Raw genomic sequence first — 21,408 nt, 5'->3', positions numbered from 1 at the left:
ATGATTTGCAAGCAATTGGCATTAGCACCTGCTTTCAGGTGTGTGCATGCCTTATTATAGTGATATAGCCCATGATAATGATAGACCGTGGCTGAATATCTGAGATATGAGCGGCCTCCCTCTACCTGCCGGGCTTTTAATCAAAAGGACCCAGCAATTCTATGTCCTGGTCTTGTTGAGGCATAGCTAAGTTAATGTAATTCTAATAGAGAGCCTAAAAAAACCTCTCCAACTTTAATCCACTTTTTCCTCCCTCTCCATGCTATGTATATTTAAATTGAAATAACTTTTTACTGCAGCTGGATAAGTAGTCTTTGTGTGCCTCCAGCACTTTGCTCTCTTTACTGATGGATGAGGCTTTGCCTCTGCAGAGGGAGAGAGCGAGGGAGAGCTGGATGCAGAGGCGAAGTACAGAGAAAAGGAAATAGACAAAAACAGGAGGAAAGAATTTTAAATGCACGTTGCAAGACAGAGGGGAAGAAAGTTACGGAGAAAAGAGAAAGTTAACAGAGAAGATGATGGAAAATGAAGAAAGAGGAAAAAGAGGTATTAACATACCCAACATATCTGATCAAAATGTCAGAAAAGAATAATAGAGCCGAATTGAAATCCCTGTAGTTTAAATATGCGGTGCAAATACGAATCATTTGGCTGTTATGAGTGTATTCACTCTTCTCCTCCTTCAGGGAGCTCAGCTATTAGAGGTGGGAAGATTGTGTATTGTGAGAACGTAGACTCTTTAGTCTCTGAGGTTATCTTTTTCTATCGCTTGTTATTTTTTTTCTCACCTGTATCCAATGGCTCACCCCCAACTCTTTGAAACTTCTTTCTGCTCTCTGCGTCCCCGGTGCCTCTTTTACATTTTTCCCCTCTTCCACCGCTCAATTCCTCCATCTGTTCCACTCCCTCTCATTCCCTTCCCCTCTCACACTTAAATGCTTTTTTTTCTCACGCATATCTCCACCCACCTGTTCGGCAGAGCTGTGCCCGGTGCCATGTGGCAGCCACGGCGTTTGCTCAGAAGGCCAGTGCCAGTGCGAGGAGGGTTGGATTGGCGCTGCGTGCGACCAGAGAGCATGCCATCCTCGCTGCGAAGAGCACGGCCAGTGCCACGATGGGACCTGCGTGTGCCAACCTGGCTGGGAGGGAGAGCACTGTAACATTGGTGAGCGGTGCCCGAGTCCACGTGGGAGTGTTCGGTTGTCTTGTGATATTTTGATGAGTATGATTAATGCGTTTACAAAAAAAAGAGGTGTTGTTGTTGTTCTTTGGATGTTTTCCATTTACAATCATTCTGGTTTTACGCAATTCTCACTTATTTGTTCCCGCAGTTACTCATGATTTGGATGTCGTAGTGAAAGGTAATTTATTTTTACTCAGGTGATAAATTTCACATTGTGCTCCTCCAGCGTCCTCACAAGCGCTAAAACTCTGTGTCTGTGTGCACGAACACGTGGGACACACCTTTTCAGATGGCTGCCCGGGGTTGTGCAGTGGGCACGGGCGCTGTACCCTGGAGCAGAGCGGCTGGCGTTGCGTCTGCCAGGCTGGATGGAGTGGGCCTGGATGCAGCGTTGTCATGGAAACTGACTGCAGTGATGGAACAGACAACGACGGAGGTGAAATTCTACCATCTTCTGTCATTTTCCATCTCTTTACCTCTTTCTTTTCTGTCTTTCGGGCAGATTGTCCCTTCTACCCTGTTACTTCTTGTTCAGTTTCCATCTAAACAAAAAAAGAAAAAAATCAGCCTCATTGTTCCTCCCCTTCATCGCACTGTGCTGTCCCAGTCCTGCTGAGACTCCCGAAGAGTCCTGCTGGACATTATTATACTGAATACGTATTTGTGTTTGTGTGTATGCCTCTTCATTTTGTGCGAGAGTGTGTCTGTCTGCTTTTCCTCTTATCACAGCTAAATGTCTAATATGCATACCACCTGCTAGGATAAAAGGCACTCAGAGAAAATTTCCCAAGTCCAAATACAGCAAACCATGCATAATAGATTTCTGCTTCTTTTTTGCTTATGGTTGTCAGGTGTCTGGTGGCAGGTGAGAGGTTTGTGTCTCAAGGCCATGTAGTTGTGTTTTCCTAGCTGAAGAAAGGAACATTTCAGCGATGGCAGGATCTCTACTCATTACAATCATTCCGTCGCCATATCGGTCCCATCTGCAGCTCTTTTACAAAATAAAAAAGGTAGTTGTAAGGATGTAGTGCACTATTGCATTGCTTTCAACTGTGCCCATTCACTTTGAAACTCTATCAAATATCCATTATGGGCATGGCTGTTAAGCCGGGGATGTAATCCATCATTGCAAACAAGGTAGTGTTGCTTTTGTTTGGAGGAAAACCCTTTTTCCCTTTTTTTTGTTTGTGGCTCCAAGTTTTTTGATTAGAGTTGTTTGAATCAGCCACAGGAAACCACAAACACATACATATTTTCTCTGGTTTCTGGTTGCACAGGTTTCTTTTTAGGTAGCTACAAAGCAACTCTTTTTTTCCGTCTCCACATTGTTTACACAAACTGCATGATTGACTCAGCGACACTTCACAAAATCGGCGCTGATGGCTGTTCAGCACATGAATTACAGGTCCTTATTTTGGATTATAACGTCAGAGCCCGGGCAATAAAAAAATGTTTTGTAGACTGTAAAATAAGGGCTGAATAGAGGAAAGGAGTCCTAGCAGGACTGTGCCTTGGCAGCGGTGTGGTTATGCTTCAGTATTGTATCGATGGATTATGTCTTTTTGTTCGGTCTATTTTTGTGTGTGCGTGTGTTCATTTGTGGTTTTTAAGGAATAAAGGACTGTTGTAGTGATGAATAGCATTAACTGTTTATTCAGTCACACATTTCTTCATTTAATGGTGCACTTTCACCATTTTTTTACATAAATGTCAGCATACTGCTTAAGGGAATACTATCCACCCTGGGAAAAATACAGTGTCTTCTGTGGTACTGAGGGAGTTTTGTCAGATCTGTAAGAAATGATGACATCAGGAGTTATCTCAGCTAGCTACAAAGTTAGATAAAACAAAGTATTAGAATTTGAAGACATAAGATTAACTTATCGAGCTAGTCTTGGAGCTTTTCCCGGGTTAAGTTTGGGTAGACACTGAGTGCATTGGCAGGCCATCACGGGGCTATATGTTAAGGTTGAAACAATTAAGTATCTGCTGTTATAAGGAGATCTGACATCCTGGATTCTTGTTGTCTGACACTCTGACAGCCTCGTGTCTGGTTTTCTGGCATGATGCTGGAAGGAGCCAGCCAGCAAACACTCCAGGAAGTCACTGCCCTGCCAAGAAATAGTTTGACCCACAACCTGCCCTGCCATCCCCATAAAACTGCAAACTGTTGTTATGGTTTTTGTTTGGATGAGGAAAAAAAATATGATTTTTAATTTGTAATCTTTAAAGCTGCTTATTGGTTTTAATACCTTTGAACAAAGCCAGCTCGACTGTTTTCCTGATGCATCCACTTTTAGGCTAATCAGTTGCTGGCAGTAAACATATTCTGAACAGAGTGGTATCTAGATTTTCTCATCTGACTCTCAGCGAGAAATTACATTTTCTAAAATTTCAAACTGTTCCTGTAAAACCAGGGTTTTAAACATAAGGCCTGTGGCCCGGAATCAACCCTGCAAAGACTCCAATCCTGCACGCTTTGGGAAACGTGAAGGACATTTGGTACCTACTGCGTTCTCATAAGTTTTACAACTACACCAAAATTATTAAATAACAGATGAGCAATCACATGTCAGAAAAGCTTCAGGTTTTTTCCTCTATCTGCACATATTTCTGTCAGGTTCACAGTAAAGAAAAAGAAAAAGAGGACATTTTCTATTAATTAATTAAAAAAACTGTTTTATACTGTAATTACAGGACAGTCTGGGCAGTGAGCTACCAGAACTTCTCTGCAATTTTACACATTTAATTTTTAAAATTTAAGCCCAAAGAATTGTACTGACAGATTTCTTTAATTTACTACTGCAGAATTACTTAATGCTAACATAGAAAAACTGAGATGCATTATTAATTTGCACTTCATTTTCTTATATTGAGATCTTAGGGATTAAATGTGCAGTTAAACTTCTTTGCACCCACAGAAAAGGGAGTTTCACTGGTCCGTCCCACTTAAGATCAAAGTGGGCTAAATGTATCTCACAATGTAAAATTAGTTTGATTCCTTGATGTAAAAGACACTGTTCCCAGCACTTCACTTCTTTCACCTTGTGTCAGGTTACAGCTTTAGTCCAGAATGGATTCAATTCATTTTTCAGCTGTAAATCTTTTTCTTTGAGATTCTTGTAAATTTATAAAAACAAAAATATGACATGTACATAAGTACTCACAGCCTTTGCTCCCTACTTCGGTGAAGCACCTTCAGCAGCACCTTATACCCTCTTTTCAAGTCTGATGCCGCAAGCTTGGCAAACCTATTTTTGGGCAGTTTCACTCATTCTTCTTTGTAAAACCTCTCAAGCTCCGTCAGTCTGGATGGAGAGCGACACTCGAGGAGGTTCACAGAGCGGTCCCAAAGCTGGTTCTTTGTTATCTTGGCTGTGTACTCCAGAGCACTCTGGAGCAGATTATCATCAGGGATGTCTCTGTATGTTGCTTCATTCATCTTTCACTCGACCCTGACTAGACTAACAGTTCCTGCTGCCCCACAGCATAATGCTGCCACCACCGTGCTTCCTATAGGGATGTCATTGTCCATATGAGAAGCGGTGCCTGGGTTCCTCCAGACATGATGTCTTGCATTCAGGTCAAAGAGTTCAATTTTTGTTTTATTAGAGCAGAAAATTTTATTTCTCATTGTCTGGGAGTCCTTCAGGTGACTTCTGGTAAACTCCAGGTGGGCTGTCATGAGCCTTTTACTGAGTGGCTTTCCTCTGGCCACTCTATCATGCAGGTCTGATTGTTAAAGTGCTGCAGAAAAGGTTGGCTTCCCGTCTCCATAGATCAACACTGATGTTCTGTCAAAGCGAACATTGGATCACTTTCTCAGTCACTCATGTTTGCCAGGCGGCTCTTCAAGAAGTCCCGGTGGTTCCCATTTACAGCTGAGGATTTATGAAGTCCACTGTGCTCATTGGGACTTTCAATGCTGCAGGAGTTTTTCTGTACCTTCCCCAGATCTGTGCCTCAATACTGTTCTATCTCAGAGGTCTGTAGACAGTTTCTTGGACTTCATGGCTTGGTTTGAGTTTAGTACAGGTGGACTGAGTGATCGGTCAAGTGGTCAAAACATCTGACAGATGATTGGTGGAAACAAGATGCACCTGAGCTCAATTTTCAATGTAACGGAAAAGACTGTGAATATTTATGCACATGTTAAATTTTAATTTGTTTTTATTTTGAATGAATTTTAAGCTGAAATTTAGCTGTTGCTAAGTTGGCTCTTTTTTCTTTGGGGCAGGTAACCATATCATAATGGCAACGAGTTGTGATGAGGTATCAGCTAGCAGCTAATTAGCACTAAGTAACACACCAAAATATCAAAATTTCCCTGAGCAAACTTCTTGGTCTGTTTGTACAATTATTAGCACATTTTTGTAGAAGGCTGTAAACATGCTTTTTTCTGCTTTGAAGTCGGACATTTTAACAAGGGAGACTATTTGCTTTTGGAGCCAGCCTCAATTTGAGGGACTGCAGATTTTGGCACGTTCGTGTCGCCTTCATTTTCCAGCTCCTTGGGGTGCAGTTTGAGCTCATCCCACATGAGACTAAAAGACAGGATTTGATTTAATATATTTTTTTCTTTGTGAAAGAGTAGGTTAAGTAGAGGTTGATGTAGCGAACAGATGGAAGCCAGACAAAAAAAAGATGCAGTGAATACACTCTATGGCAGTATATGCAAAATGGGATCACTGTAAACATACTGCATTAAAATACCATATGAATATTAATCTTCAAATGTCTAAATGTCTGTACTGAAGGTGTGAAAGTGTTCACTTTACTTGTGCTTATGCCAAAGAAGTGCTTGCTGACAACGCCTTATGCAGTCGGTTCCTACTTCTCTTACCTTGCAGTACTTCCATCTCTCTGCGCAGCTTTTTAAATGCCATAATTTCCAGCCGCACAATTCAGCCATCGCTCTTAATTGGCAGATATATGGTAGGCTCTCATAGCCTTCTCTCGACGCAATCTTTTTGTCTCTGAAGATAGACAGAGATGGAATGATGCTATCACAAGTAATCAGAGAATAAAGAAGAACGTTGAAGAGAGAGTTTCAATTATTCTGCCTGGATGGGAGCGAAGAAAAAAATGTATTGTGCTTTCTGTTGAAGAAAAAAATAGAAAAAGAGCATTTATTCTGCACATCTGAGCAGTAAAATCACATGCACATACATATTTATATGTATTACACGTGTTCCAAATTTCCATTTTTACTGCTCGTCTTTGTGCGCAGCGTTTAAGAGCCGCGCCTCCCTAATAAGCTACAAACTTGTCTGTTCCTTGAATGATATTTCAAATTCAATTAATAATGTGCTTTCAAGTTCAGATAGTGAATCTTATGGAATTCAGCCATTGTACTGAGTTATCTTTGCAGGGGGAGGTTATAATAGAATATTGTTGGCCTTTAGCTCCCTGCTCTGTGGTCAGATGCATTTAAATGTCAGCACTGTTTCCTGCCTTTTCAGAAACAGGCTTGAAATAGGAAACACAAATGCCAGCCTGGGTCCTATTACCTGCCGCCCTGCTTTGTATCCGTGGCTCATTGTTTATGCCAGCCTTTTATGGATCACATTCAAATAATGCTGGCGATTCAAGTCTGATTTATAGCAATAGATGCTATAATTGTACTCTGATGGCCCCTAATAAATTTCATTTGATTGATTCTTGTGATAACGATGATGCATGCATAGTTCGTTATTGCAGATCGCATTACTCCGAAAGAGTTTCTCACTGGCCGGCACTGCAAGAATCATTTATTTGATATTATGTCTGAGGTTTTATTGGGTCTGCTTCTAGTCTTTTACTGAAGGTGCATAGAGTACCTTGGCCTTGGTCCTCTTAACCTTATAGCCACTTACAAATATTAAAGCCTGTGTTAATTATGCATTCTAAGGTGAAGTAGTAAATTTAATTCCCCTCTAAACCACCTCTTCTGTGGTGCTTGTTTGAAAATGCGTGCCTTTTTGCTACTGTTGGTCTTCTCTTTTGTACAATTTTAACCTCCTGTGCGTTTCAGATGGCCTGTTGGACTGCGTAGATCCCGATTGCTGCGAGCAGCTGAGCTGTGGCTCTGACCCCCTGTGCCAGGGTTCGGCCGACCCGTTGGCCCTGCTGCAGCAGGGCTCGCTTCCCCTCACCACACCCCATTCTCCCACCAGCACGCACACTCACAGCTTCTACCACCGCATCCGCTTCCTTCTTGGCAAGGCGGCCACACACACTCTCCCTGGAGATGTGCCCTTTGATACCAGGTATGCGCTTATTTACTCTTTGTGCCGTATTCTTATATGTAGTCTAGTATTTGTGTTTGCGCATCCATGCTCTCGAGTTGTTCGACTGCACGGTGCGCTGAAAGACCTCAGGAGTAGACGATGGACAAATACATCCATTTTAATGACTTGCAACGTCCACTGGATGTCATTTGTTTAATGAGGATTTGTGTTTGCATGTGAATGGGGCATGTCGTGTGTTCAAGCGCCTGCACGTACATCTGTTACCCTGAAGATCGGCAGTCACACGACAGCACATTGTTCCTTCTTCCAGGATCCGTGTCAGAATCCAGCTACAGAGTGTTTGTTTGGTACATATTAATGCTTTATGTGTCATTCAGTTACACCAGTCGTAAAGGTGTCACCATAAATTTTTCAGCACCCTCTGACTGCTGTCTAAGAGCGCAAATCCATCTCAGCGACATTATGATGACCTAGAAAATTTGGTTTGGAAAACAAAAGGGGATACCACTCTGAAAAATGGCAAAGTGCTTCTTTTTTTCCCCGACCCGTTGGTTCACTTGTAGAATAAACAAATAAATTAATTATGTGGCATTTTTTTCTGAGGGGAAATCGATTGCAGCTTTCAGGACAGGAGTAACAAACGGGACTACGCAGTCACCCGGAGAACACCTCACCATCCTTCATTTATCCTTTTTTCCGGAGTAACAGATTGACTCCATCGTGAATGTGTGCGTACGTGTGTGCGTGTGCAACGCATGTGTCGGCCTAAATCTGTCTTTATTGCACCGGGGCAGCTGTTAGTCCAGGTTCAAGCAGTGTAATCTATTCTTTACCTGCAAAATCAAGATGAATATTTTCAAATGGGAGAGATGCTTCTCATCATTTAGGGCCTTTTTAAAGAACAACCTGGCCTGCTTTGTTTTTTTCTTGGTTTTTTTGCTGCAGGTAGCGCTGTCACTGTAATATAAAAATGATGTGGAAGTTTTGGTCTCTTTATGACAAGGTGTTGAAAGGTTTTACTGTGGGTGAAGCTATATTTGTGATCCTTGTATCCTGGCAGTCTCTGGTAGACTTTTTTCTGTGCTGAAGAATGGAATTGTACTGAGAAGAATAAACTCAGCTGCTTTTTTATTCGCACAAGGTCATCTGGCAAGTGCATCACAATGTGCCTCTCTCTTCAAACAGTGATTATGTTCTCCATCACTGTAAACCTGTCATCTCTCCCTCTGTTTGTTTATCTCCATCTCTTTTTTCCCTCTCCCTCTCTCTCTCTCGTCTTTGTTTTGGCAGTCGGGTAGCTGTGATCCGAGGTAGCGTTGTGCTGCAGGATGGCTCTCCTCTCGTTGGAGTCAACATCTCTTTTCCGCAGCACCCCGAGTATGGTTACACCATAAGTAGGCAGGATGGAAGGTACAAATTTAGGCACAAGAGACACACAAAAAACTACATTTCTAATTCCTTTTCTCCTCCAAACTTAGTTGCTCCTCATTTCTCTCCAGCTTTGACCTGGTGACCTTGGGCGCCATGTCTATGACCTTGATGTTCCAGCGTCCACCCTTCCTCCCTCAAACACGAACCATCTGGTCCCCAAATAACAACTTCCTGGTTCTAGATCAGGTGACAATGTCCAGGGAGGAACCTCAAGCTCCTAAATGTGACATCAGGAGCGTTCTGAGTCCCTATCCTCTCGTCCTGCCCTACCCACTTTCCAGATACACCGCATCGTGTGCAGAGAAGGGGCCAGCCATACCTGAGCTACAGGTAAAATCCCTGTTGACAGACGTAATCACTGTTCTCAAACACAAGCCCACGACTATGGTAGCTATGTGATGGTGCTGATTTCCTGATATCTTTTCTCACCTAATTAACTGAACATAATTGCCTGGATTTAGTCATAAAGAAATAAAAATAGCAAGAGTAACGAAGCATTTAATGTGTGCGTGTGAGTGTCAGCGAGAATGAAGCTTACATAAACTTTGTAACAGCTCAGCAACAAACCAACCTGGCCTCACACGATTGAGACAAACAGGATTGTGCAAATTTAGCTCGATTCATATTTGCATCATGCAAACACCAAATGAACAAAATGCAAATGTGTGCTACATCCATACACTTCCCCACCACAAAAGCAAATTAAGTACCTGAAAATCAGATGTGAAGGTCATTCAGGTGGTTACATATTTACTTCACAATGTAGCGCCAAAGATTGGTTTTTTTGTTGTTCACAGAGAGCAGGACCTCACCCTGTGACTTTTTTTTCTCTCTCACTACATTTGTTTTTTGTGGTTTTTTGGTAGATTAAAAGCACAAAGCACATTATTCCTTTTCGCTCTCGCTTGAAAATATCATCATTCAAGGCCACAGATACACTATCTGCACTTTGTATCAACAGAACATCAAAACGAATGAAGGGACATTTTTTATCTTAGCTTAGCTCACACAAGCATCGGGTAAATAAATGGAAAGAACAGCACTGACAGTTCGTACATGTAACATGTTCATTGACTATAGTGAACACAGGCAGCTGGTTAAATGAAAAACTTTATGAATAGAGTAATACAGTATATACTGGATATACAGTGCTGTGCAAAAGTCTTGGGTCACCCCTCATTTATCTATATCTTACTAGGAAAACCGGAAATGCATCCAGCAACTTACTGAAACATGTGCAAGCATACTTGTCGGTGTATGTTTGTATTATCTTTGACGTTTGCTTCCAAGAAGCCAGGCTATCAAGAAGTCATTCGTACAGAAAGGGTAAAGAATGCTGAAATACACAAGAACTGGACTAAAGATTGGCCTACAGGCTCTACCATGGTGGCTGTGGGGCTGCATTTTAGCCAGTGGTGTTGGAGATATTTAAAAATTGATGGGATTATCAACAGAAAACAACCTTCAGATTTTTATTCGCCGTGGAATACCCTATAGAAGATGTCTGAGCTTCATTTTTCAGCACGAGAACAATCCCGAACACACTAGCAGTGCAGTAAAAGCATATCTAGGTAGAAAACACCTACATAATGGAACACTATCCATCATGGATTGGCCTCCCCAGAGCCCAGATAACAATATTATTGACACAGTGTGGGATCACCTTGACAGAGAACAGCTCAAAAGTCAGCCAGCATCCAAAGATGAATGTTTTTTGTTTGTTTATTAAGTCACTGACCTATAAAACACCGAGGCACAGACAGCACAACCAATTTTAAATGGTAGCTTTTAGTCCTTTGTTACTGTCATGTGAAAACTGATGGAATTATGAACGCGGAAAAGTGCCATCAGATTTTTATCCACCATCTGGCAAGCATCAGCTGGTACGGATCAACATGACAGTGATGCCAAACACACTTCCAGTGCAGTAAAACCATATTCGGATGGAAAAACACAACATCAGTCATGGATTGGCCTCCCCTGGGCCCAGATCTCAGTATTATTGACACAGTGTAGGATCGTCTTGACAGAGAACAGAACAAAAGGCAGCAACATCCAGAGAAGAGCTTTAAATGTCCTTCAAGAAGCCTGGAGAAGAAATGACAAGAAAGCATTGGTTTTTGCCTTATATACTATATTCAGTTCAGTTCAGTTCATTTTTATTTCAAACATTTCAAACATGTGCCTTCACAATCATTACAAAATATCATTCCATTATTTGTTTGAAAAGGAGTAGGCTGAAGTATTTACTTATTTGTCCCTACCCCCTCAAGTAATATATTTAATGCATATAATTGCATGTTTCAATAAATCACTGCACTTACTTCCCATTTTCCATCCATGACTCAAGACTTTAATACTTTTTCTATTTTCTACAGATATCATTGTGGTGCAGACTTCATTTCATGTATTAAAAAAGATAAGAAAACATTGACACGTACTCTGTGTACTTACTGCACCCTACTGTGCAGCTATTTTCTTCTGTACCTGCCAATAACACTTATTACTCTAGCTCATTATACAAATACAAAGTCATGATAAAACACCTTTCTTTCCTATATTACTCTGTCACTCTCTTTCATTTCTCATTTATGCTCTCACCATCACCTGTATTTCTCACTCTGCTCCTCTGCTTATTCTCCCCAGGCAGTGCAGGAAGACGTTTCAATCCCAGGAGCCTTTGTGAAGCTGAGCTACTTGAGCACTCGTGCTGCTGGCTACCTCTCTCTCCTGCGAATCCTCCTCACTCCTCCCTCCCCATCATCCCCTGTCTCCCCGCTGGGCGGTCTGTCCAAGGTTCATGTCCGCGCCTCTGTCCAAGGGAGGTTATACCAGCGGTGGTATCCTGCCGGGCCTGGTCTGGTCCACAGGCTGGTCTGGAACAAGACAGATGTTTATGGTCAGGAGGTCTGGGGTCTCACTTATGCAACTGGTAGGTAAAATATGAAATTATTCATTAATGTCTTTTTTCACATTTGGCAACAAACATTTAACTTTCATGCCAAATACCACAAAAGAAAGAAGGTAAGATAACTTGTGGATCAAGAAAAGGACTACAAACTATTGATTTGTTCTTAGCCATGGGAGAGTCTGTTAAAAGCACAGATAAAAATCCAACTCATCCCAGATAAATTAAAACCAGCAGCAGTCCTGAGTGCCATGCGGAAGGCGTCTACCTGGGGAAACATAATAACAAAATGAATGATAATATTATGATAGGCCTCCTGCATAGTAAACATAATGATGCCATCAGTCCATAATAATTTTCGCATTCAAAAATAATCATAATAATCTGTGTGTGTGTGTGTGTGTGTGTGTGTGTGTGTGTGTGTGTGTGTGTGTGTGTGTGTGTGTGTGTGTGTGTGTGTGTGAAAGAGCAAGAGCAGGAGATTAAAAAAGGCCTATTTTTCAGCCCATTAAAGTTTTAAGTGTTGAGTTTGATCTCCTATGATTGGGTTTGGTGAACATATTGAAATGAATGTTTCAGCACTTTACTTATTTGCGCTCTTTCATAGCTTCATGATACGATCATACGATCACACCATCTCATGTTCATAAGGCAGGGCCAGACTATTTTTGTTTAGTGTATTTTTGTTTCCACTAAACATTAAATGAACTAATAAATAGCGGGGTTAATGCAGAAGCCTTGAGAGCTTGAATAAAAGGACCTCTGGATTGGAGAAACCAGCCTCCATAAATGCATGGCACAATGGCACAACACTGAGCTGTAAATGTGCACCTAAAAGACAAATGACGCTCTGTCAAGGATGATGATGCTCACATTTTGGACAGGGAAGACAGATGGTTTGAGAGAGGACTGAAGGAGGTCATCTATGTGAACAACAGTCATTGAACAGAGGGGATGCTCTACAACACCAAAAGACCCTGCAATAACGGGAAAAAACCCCCAAACAATCAGATGACCCCCTATGAGGGAGCACTTGGCGTCAGTGAGAAGGAAAATCTGAGTTTTAACAACTTTAAATCTCAGCAGAACCAAGATCAGGGACGGGCAGGCATCTGCCGCAAGGGGTTGGGGATGAGGGGAGGGAAACAGGACAATAGACAAACTGTGGAAGACAGCAGAGATTAATAATAACCAGTGATTGGATGCAGTGTGTGTATTAACTCATAAAGAATGAAAAAAGATGAGTGAAGAAGAAACACACATGATCAGTAGTAGGTCAACGACTCCCAGGACCCCCTCCAAAGGGAACAACCCCCACTAGGGGGTAAATGGATGGGACTCTCCACCTTTGATTTTAGAAGTGAAGATGCCTGTTGAATCAGAGTCTTCACAAACTTGAAGAAGTCCAGTGGGCTTCTTCTTTTTTTCAAGCTCTGAAGACGATCACGACCTTGATGAATGCGAGCCTACACAGATGGTTAATCCAGTTTGTGGTTTGGGAGTTGCTTTTTATTACTTTTTATTAATAAAAGTATTGGCAGTTTAACTTTTCCCATCCACTTTATATTTCTAGCCACACTTTAACACTGCGCTTTATTCTGTCTACCTTGGAGCTTTATCTGAAACACACAGTCACACACCGATGGGTGCTTTTGGGATATTTTTGGTTTTAGCATTTTGTCGAAGGACACTTTAGCATGCAGACCTTCCACTTACCTTCCAAGCCCTAGCCGCAAAGTAATTACAAATAAAACTGTTTTTCACCAAGAAAAGAAAATGTAGCGCAACACAACTTCTCCAAAAAAAACCCCACAGTTTGTTGCTTGGTTTTACAGCTTTGTTTAAGCTAAACCACATTAATTAGTGAGCTTTGGAGGCATATTTTTAGGCGAGCTTTGTGAACATTGGACGGAGCCAGGGTAGCTCTTTCCCCTTGTGTTCCCCTCGCTCCAGTTAATTCACAGATATGAGAGGGCTATCAATCTTTTTTCATCCAACTCTGGACAAGGAAACAAACAAGCCTGCCCACAGAGATATTTAACTATTTCTACAAGCAAAGCTCCCGTTAGCTTAGTATAAATCAAATCTGAGGGACTCAGAGAAATGTTTTTTTTCCTCTTTCAGACAGGATGCAGGCCAGATGAATAAAACCCTTTGAAAGACAGAAAAACAGATTTTCTTTTATCATCGTCCCTGTTAACTCTTAGGTCTGCGAGGGAGCGTTTCAGCACTGCGGTTTGCACAAAAGCCTGATTGGAAGTCATTGTGTAAATGATTGACCATTCAGTGGGTAATCACCCAACTGTTAATAGACAATGTCCTGCTACGAAATTACAGATGGGAGATTTCAGTGTTTGATTTAAACTTTTTAACAGTAGTTCAACAACTGCCGATTCACTGCAGCACACCAAAGGGTTTCCTATAAGTGAAATATCATTATGAAATTAAGAACATATCGTGAATGCGGTGAGAAGGGAAACATTTTCTTCTTTTTCCCTGTCCTGCCTGACAGCGTAGCAATCGGAATTGTTGACTGAAAGGCAAAAAAATGCCAAAATTTATTAGAATTACTTATTTATTTTGGGTTATTACAACCAAAGAAAGTGGAGTTGGGGAGAAAGTTAAGAGAAGAAGAGGAAGCGAGAGAGAGAAACGCTGAGAATCTGCTTCAACACCTGTTGCGGTAAAGAAAACAGCAGAGAAACCACAGCAACTAACAACATATGCATAAATAATAGTGTTACTGAACAGCACTTAGCTTGACTCTGTCCAAGGTCCCTGAAACCTGAAATGGCGCTGACAGCAAAGAAGAGTAGAGATGTAAGGAGAGGGAGGAGCAGAAAGACGGAAGGCTACAAATACTCTGCAGAGATATTTTCAGCTATGACAGGGAGATAGCCCCTTTGGACGCGTTTGACGGCGCTGGTTCTGTGGGATAAAATAAAAAAAAAGTAAAAAGCACATAAATACAAATCTGTGTGCTGAAGGTTTTCATTACCGCGGCCTTCTGTCTCCTTTTCCCCAGTGTCTTCTCTCACCTGTGTGAAAAACAGATTTACAGGATGTGAAACTGTTACTGTTATTGCTCTCTAGGTTCATTATGGCAAAAAACAGCCCTTTGTAAGATGCCATCGAGGCTTAAACCATTGAACTTTCTGCTATCTATGTCCGTGGCTTCCTCTTTGTGGAAGAGTGTGCGTAAACAGTGCAGCAGCAAGATAGAGCTTTCCATAAGCACTGAGATCAGGCTTACCAGACTCTTTGTCCACCAGAGTGTAGGGCCTCATACCAAGATTGCATCTTTCTGTCCCCAGGCCTTCTTTTCCCCTCGTGATCCCTCCCCCTCCTCTTATCTGTTCGAGCGGCATTTCATCTGCTCCGGCTCTCTCGTGATCTTTCACCTCTTCACGGCTCACATGATCCCTGTTTTTATTTACCCTGCTTTGCTAAACCACTTCACCCTTCTTGCCCCCTTTCCCTCGCCTCCCTCTTCCTCTACCCAGGCGGGTGATTTCCTGTGTTTCCTGTCCTGTCCTGATCTCCCTTTCGCTTTTCTTCCCTCCTTGTTATTTCCTCCATTCCCTGTGATCTCCCCGGTTACCTCGCTCCTGTTTTCCTCTGCCCTTCATTGTTTTTGTCTTCTCTACCCATGTTCTCCCCTGATCCTCCCCTCTCTATAGTTCCTCGTGCTATGTTGGTGCAAAGACACAGACGAGCGTGGTCTCTCGCGCACACACACGCATCCTGCGGTACGTCTGTGCATGCACACACACCCATGTGCCACAGAGAGCAAGAGAAAGGGAGATCATGCTCTGTTTGCTGGGGTGAACACATTGCCTGAGGCTTCGGCAGTGGGGAATGAAAGCTTTCACCTGTGAGATATTGAGTGTGCATTTATGGACTATAGTGTGCATCTGTATTGTTTGCGAGCGAGTGTGTGTTCTCGCGCTGAGGCTTGTATCGTTTCTTGTAATATAGCTAGAGTAATATTCGGTTGTGAAGCAGTTCTCCAAACACTGACACTTTCCCTTTGAGATTGTTTCGCCTGTTTTGTCCTGGAAAAAGCTTTGTTCTTCATATTAAGTCAGTTTTATTGTAGGTTTGTTTTTTTTAAAAAGAAAACAGAAAAATGTTCCTATTTACAGAAATGTATTCATGGCAACTTTTAATACATTTTACAAAGGCTGGAATGCTTTCCAGGTTGTCAAACAGGCTTTTGAAGAGGAAATGCAATGTACCTTCAAGGGTCAAAACACGCACAATGCAAATATGTGTGCTTTGGGGTTTTTAAGAAAGGTTTTTTTGTGAAGAATATATGTAGCTTTGCATTTTCCGATCCCTCTCACTTCTCTTTCTGTCCTTTAAGCCTGACCTTAAACCTAAGATTAAAAGCCTAACTGAGCTTAAGGCAGATAAAATTGAAACAAATGGACTTTTTGGATGAAACCAAAGCGAGAGTTTCTAGGCTCTAAGAACTTTTGTCCAGCACTATAAGGTTTCTTTTTCTCTTCCATGATCTCCAGTGCCCCAAATTACAGATTATTTTCTCTCCCCAATCACCATATCGATCGTTCCCTCCGACTCTGAGATTTAAGTCAGCCCCGTGTGTCTGCTGAGAGTTTCTCTCCGCGTTACTGGGAATCTCCTGAGTTTCTGCATAATGCGAGCGCCCCTACTTACGTATTCCGGAATCTCATCTGATCTTTATGCTGACTTTGCCGCATGGTTTCCCTTGAGCGCCCGTCAGTTCACAGGCATGTTGGTCTACAGTGAAGTTAAAAGAGATCAGTGCCAACAGTGATTGACAGCGACAACTGTTCTTCTCCAGCTTTTGTGTTGATGTGTCAACCTAACCTTACTCTACAGTATATCATTATATTCATTTAAGAACACTGTATCATCTTAAAATGTGCTCTGTACTGAACCCGTGCAGCTTCAAAGCATCTTGTGGTTAAGTAAGGAAGATGGAACGGCCTTTTCTTTCGTGTTTGCTTGGCTACAGCAGCGAGGTACCTAATACAGTATTGCCCATCAGAGCAGTTTAACACTGAATATGATATTCTTGTATGATTTACCATAATCATACTGATAATAGGGGATTATCAACTAATGCTAGCACTGGCTATCAGGCACGTCCATAATTCAATGTGATTTTAATTTGACTGCTTATTTTGGCTAATATAATAAAGGTGTGCTAATACATCTGTGCTGCATCCATGCAACGTCATGAAATGTGTAAGACAACCAAACACTAAACAAAATTAAAAGGAATCCAACTGCCATTTAGATAGTTACCTAAAGTGTAATAGAGTGGCATTTATGTAATGCTGTTTCAGTCTTACTCACCTCTCAAGCTAAATTTAACCATGCATTCATACAGCACTATACACTTCTCATATCCATGACCAATTTAGAATCACCAGTTAGCCAAACATGCTAATGTTTGGACTGTGGGAGGAAGCCAGAGCGCTCAGATGAAACACATGCAGGCATAATGGTTAGCCCACATTTACCTCAGTTACCTAGCAGACCTTCTCTGCATGTATAGGCCCAAGAGATCACTCCGATCCTCTAACCAACTGCCCTTAGTGCAACAAAGACCCCGACGAAAGACTACAGGGCACCGAGCTTTTGCAATTGCCGCACGCAAAGTCTGGAATAATCTTCCTGTCGATGTTCGCATGTCAGATTCCATTCAATCGTTTAACTCATGCTTAAAAACTCACCTGTTCCATCTAGTTTTTGAAGCAAATCAGTTTGGACTTCCATCTGGTCTGCATTTGTGCAATGTAACTGTAAATATCACTGTAACTGTAACTATAATTGTTTTTAATTGTTTTTAACTGTTTTTGTTGCCTTTCGTTGTAATCTGCTTTGCTGCCTTGTGTGAAGCACTTTGATGGACACTGTCCTTTTTAAATGTGCTTTAGAAGTAAAATATTGATTGATTGACAGTCTCACAGAAACAAGGTTCCAAATTAGAGCCCAGGCTGTGGGGTTTGCATGTTCTCTCTGCACATGTGTGGATTTATTCAGGGTACTTTGGCATGCATGTTAGGTTAATTGGTGTTTCTTAATTGACACTGTACTCTGTGTCAGACTCAAAGCGTGCTACATAATGCTACAGTCACACTACGTAAAACAGTGCTGCATCCAAAACTGCAAGAAGATAGAGTCGGTCTGCCATCAGTCTGGGTCACGTTGGCAATAACATATGATTAGTTTGTCATATTAGTGAAACTAATTGTGATAAATCAGGGAAAATCACAAACCTCTTGCCATCTGCATCAGAGGTATAGAGCTAAACTTGTCTGCCAGCGGTAGAGTGGCCACTTGGAAAGACTAGGATATTTTTCATTGGGTCCTTCTGGCCGGACACAGCAAAATCCACACATAAGGCATGACTCTCTGAGCCACAGACTCAGCCAGGCTTACAAAAAAGGGAAAACTTACAATTTACACATGTATAAACATACAAAAACACACAGCTTGGTCATTTTGTAATGACCAACGTTTTACAAAGGGCAGTGCAAATTTGTGGCTTAAAAATCACAGTGTAAGCACAGGTTTTACACACGTTTCTCTCTTAAAACATTTTGGCAGTTCAGATAAATGAGAGGAGGCTGACGGAGAATCGATATGTTTACGATATATGAGGATGAACTCTTTCTGACAGACATTGCTGGGGACCTGAGGACTGAAACACAAGTAGAGTCCGGGATTAATCCAGAGAAAACTATTGCTCCATAGAAACCGGAAATCCGTGTGTAACAACTGATATGCACCATGTGCAGAAGGACAAAAAAACATTATTTCCCATCTGATCCCGAGCTGTCTGTGTGAAGATACTGTTACTAAGCCAGGTGTGTAAATGTGCACATCCTTCTGGGTGTTTCTGCAGGCTGTGTGAAACTGTAGGTCCTTATTAAAGTCAGTGTTATGTACAGGCATGTGGTATTATATACCAGTAGATTATATGACATTATGTGATGAAGGGAAGTTAAAGAAAGAAACCTGAGAGTTGGTCTGGTTGCGCACTGCTGAGATGCAGACATGCAGAGAGTTGTTTTCATTGTGTACTGATCATGGTGTAGAAATGCAGCTAAAAGCCTGGAAACATAATAAAGTATTTTGATTCTGATTGTGCAATACAAAGATGTATGTTTGTATGCATCTTGCATTAGAATTGTACTTCCTCCTCCTCCAGCTTCAGTAATTATTGCCGAGCAGGAATATGTGGGGCTCGGTTGTAAACACTCAGAGTGAGGACTGAGTAAAGAGTGCCAGGACAGTGCCAAAGTTTTGGCGCTGCACTCAGAGGTTTGAGCCATCCACTCCACACTCCTTCTGATAACATCTCCCCCTCTAATTCCAAGTAAATGAGCACTCCTCTCAGCAAGGTGCAAAGTAAGACATGTGCAGCTTGCAGTAAATTGCCTGCCACAAGTCTTAATAACTCACATTTGTGTGATTTATTATGTTGTGTCCTCACTCGGAGAAATAAATGGTGGAGCAAAAGAACTTCACTGATTACGTGCTGGCAATCTGCATTTACAGATTGAACGGTGAGTATTTGCAAACATTCTGCAATCTGTCTGAGAGCGACTGCAGTCAGCACGGTAGTCGCAAGGATTTTGTCGTCCTATTTTTGCTGTAGTGTGAGCCATGCTTAAATAAAAGTGCACAATAAATTGATTATGAGAGAACCATTTTACAGTTTCTGATTCAGCAACCGCATATTTCTGCAAATACTTTTACAGGTGGTCTTGTTTATCATAGGACATCGTACAGCTAGGAGCTATTTTCAGAGTGACTATAGGCATACAGCGACTGGAATGTGTGAGAGAAAAGGCAGCAGAAAGTTGCCATTAAAATTGTAATAAAGCACTTGCTTAATTAGGTAAATGTATTGCTTGTGTGTTTATTTTTTCCACCTCTAATGACTCATGTGCATGGGCTTCTTTCCTTCGGTGTGTGCAAGCACGCCTGATTACACACTGCAGAATGACATGTATGTAAGTATGTTTGCGTGTTTACTTTGAAAGCTCCTGCAGCTTGGTCACCTGCTGCCTTTAAACATATTCCAAGTGGCAAATTAGTGCCGAAACATATTTAATCCTGCCAAGCCAAAAAAGAAAAAGAAAATCTGTTGATAGTTGTTAGTTGTAGTGGGAAGCTGCACAGCGTATCATTACAACTAAGAGGCCAAGCAGCTAATTCTAGGGCTCCTTCATGAAGCCGTACTCCTCCTGATTACGCCCCCACTCCTCACTGATGTCTCTCAAACACAAACACTGATGAGGTCTCCCTACAGGCCTTTTATCTATCTCACCACTCGATACAATATAGCTTTGAAAAAGATATGGGGAAACTTGTGTGTGCTTTGCCTTGTTTTCAGGCTTTGTTCAGATACAAGCGCGTGCAGTCATTCTGCGCCACGTGGTGCAGCGTTAAGCACAGCCGGTCTGCAGCACATAGGAATTGCACGCTACTGCTTAATGTTAAGCTCTCGATGTGTGCACGTGTTTCTGTTCCAGTGGCAGTCGGCTATGAGTATGAAGTGTGTCCCGGTGTTATCCACTGGGAAAGAAGGACCGCTCTGATGCAGGGATTTGAACTGGTCCCCTCTGATCTTGGAGGATGGTCTCTGGACAAACACCATGCCCTTAACATTCGCAGCGGTGAGTTTATCCGCTTGTTTTTGGTGCTTGGAGGCTGGCTGCGTTTTTAAAGCCACAAAATGAATTGGAGAAACTTGAATTCAATTCCAATTAGTTTTTTCTTTTATGAAAGAAAAAACTGATGTTTTTTGCTTTCTTTCTTTGACATTGAAATAAATAAGAACCACCGTGTGACTTCTTTTAAGTTATGTGTTGATAGTCTGGACAGACTACATGAAATGATACAGAGCTTAGAAGTCCAAGATGTCCTTGAAGTAAGGACATCAAAACACTGTAGTGTGGGTGACTCAGCTACAATGTGCCGTTATTGCCATTAAAGCTGCTCAGAAAGTGGTTTGAGATGTATCAAATTTGAATTTTCTCACACAAAAAATCTTAATTTGTTACTTGTTAAGAGTTAGGCACACAGAAGATGGTCCAGATTTAAATGAGTCCAAAAAGTCAGACTGACAAAATTTTGGTCGGTGCAACAGAGTGAAAAACATCGCCCTGTCCCAAAACTCTTTTACTCCCTTAAATCTGGCGTGATGAGTTCAAAGGAAAACAAAAAAGACAGACCCCAAGTCTGACATGTGAAAGAACTGAAACTATTCCTACTTGTCATTGCATTCATAAATGATTTCAGCAACATTAGCATGCACCCACTGATGGGAAGTACACTTAAAGGGCCTTTCATGTCACCTTTGCATTCCTCTCTCCCCAGGAATCCTTCACAAAGGGAATGGAGAAAACGTCTTCCTGTCCCAGCAGCCCCCTGTTATCAGCACCGTGATGGGGAACGGCTTCTATCGGAGCGTCCCGTGCGGCCCGAGCTGCAGCGGCGCGGCTCGGGACATGATGCTGTTTGCCCCCGTGGCGCTGGCTAGCGGCCCCGACGGCTCTCTCTACGTGGGGGACTTTAACTTCATTCGCAGGGTCCACCCAGACGGATACACCAGAACCATACTGGAACTCAAGTGAGAGCAATGATCTTGT

The 21,408-nt window shown here is 42.0% G+C and overlaps 1 protein-coding gene across 1 annotated transcript in view; it reads left to right on the top strand.

The window, feature by feature from the left end:
* The window catches only part of tenm1 (teneurin transmembrane protein 1), a 191,314-nt gene that overhangs the window by 113,496 nt on the left and 56,410 nt on the right, over positions 1–21,408 (top strand). Inside the window, exons 12-20 of the mRNA XM_026188289.1 lie at positions 980–1,165; positions 1,332–1,361; positions 1,473–1,619; positions 7,197–7,431; positions 8,704–8,823; positions 8,913–9,174; positions 11,491–11,776; positions 20,290–20,433; positions 21,137–21,389. Coding sequence (XP_026044074.1) covers positions 980–1,165; positions 1,332–1,361; positions 1,473–1,619; positions 7,197–7,431; positions 8,704–8,823; positions 8,913–9,174; positions 11,491–11,776; positions 20,290–20,433; positions 21,137–21,389 — 1,663 coding nt within the window. The remainder of the gene's footprint in view (positions 1–979; positions 1,166–1,331; positions 1,362–1,472; positions 1,620–7,196; positions 7,432–8,703; positions 8,824–8,912; positions 9,175–11,490; positions 11,777–20,289; positions 20,434–21,136; positions 21,390–21,408) is intronic.

This window comes from Astatotilapia calliptera, chromosome 2 (assembly GCF_900246225.1).
Source record: "Astatotilapia calliptera chromosome 2, fAstCal1.2, whole genome shotgun sequence".
In the NCBI taxonomy this organism is placed as follows: Eukaryota; Metazoa; Chordata; class Actinopteri; order Cichliformes; family Cichlidae; genus Astatotilapia; species Astatotilapia calliptera.
This window is presented reverse-complemented; position numbering and strand designations above follow the sequence as displayed.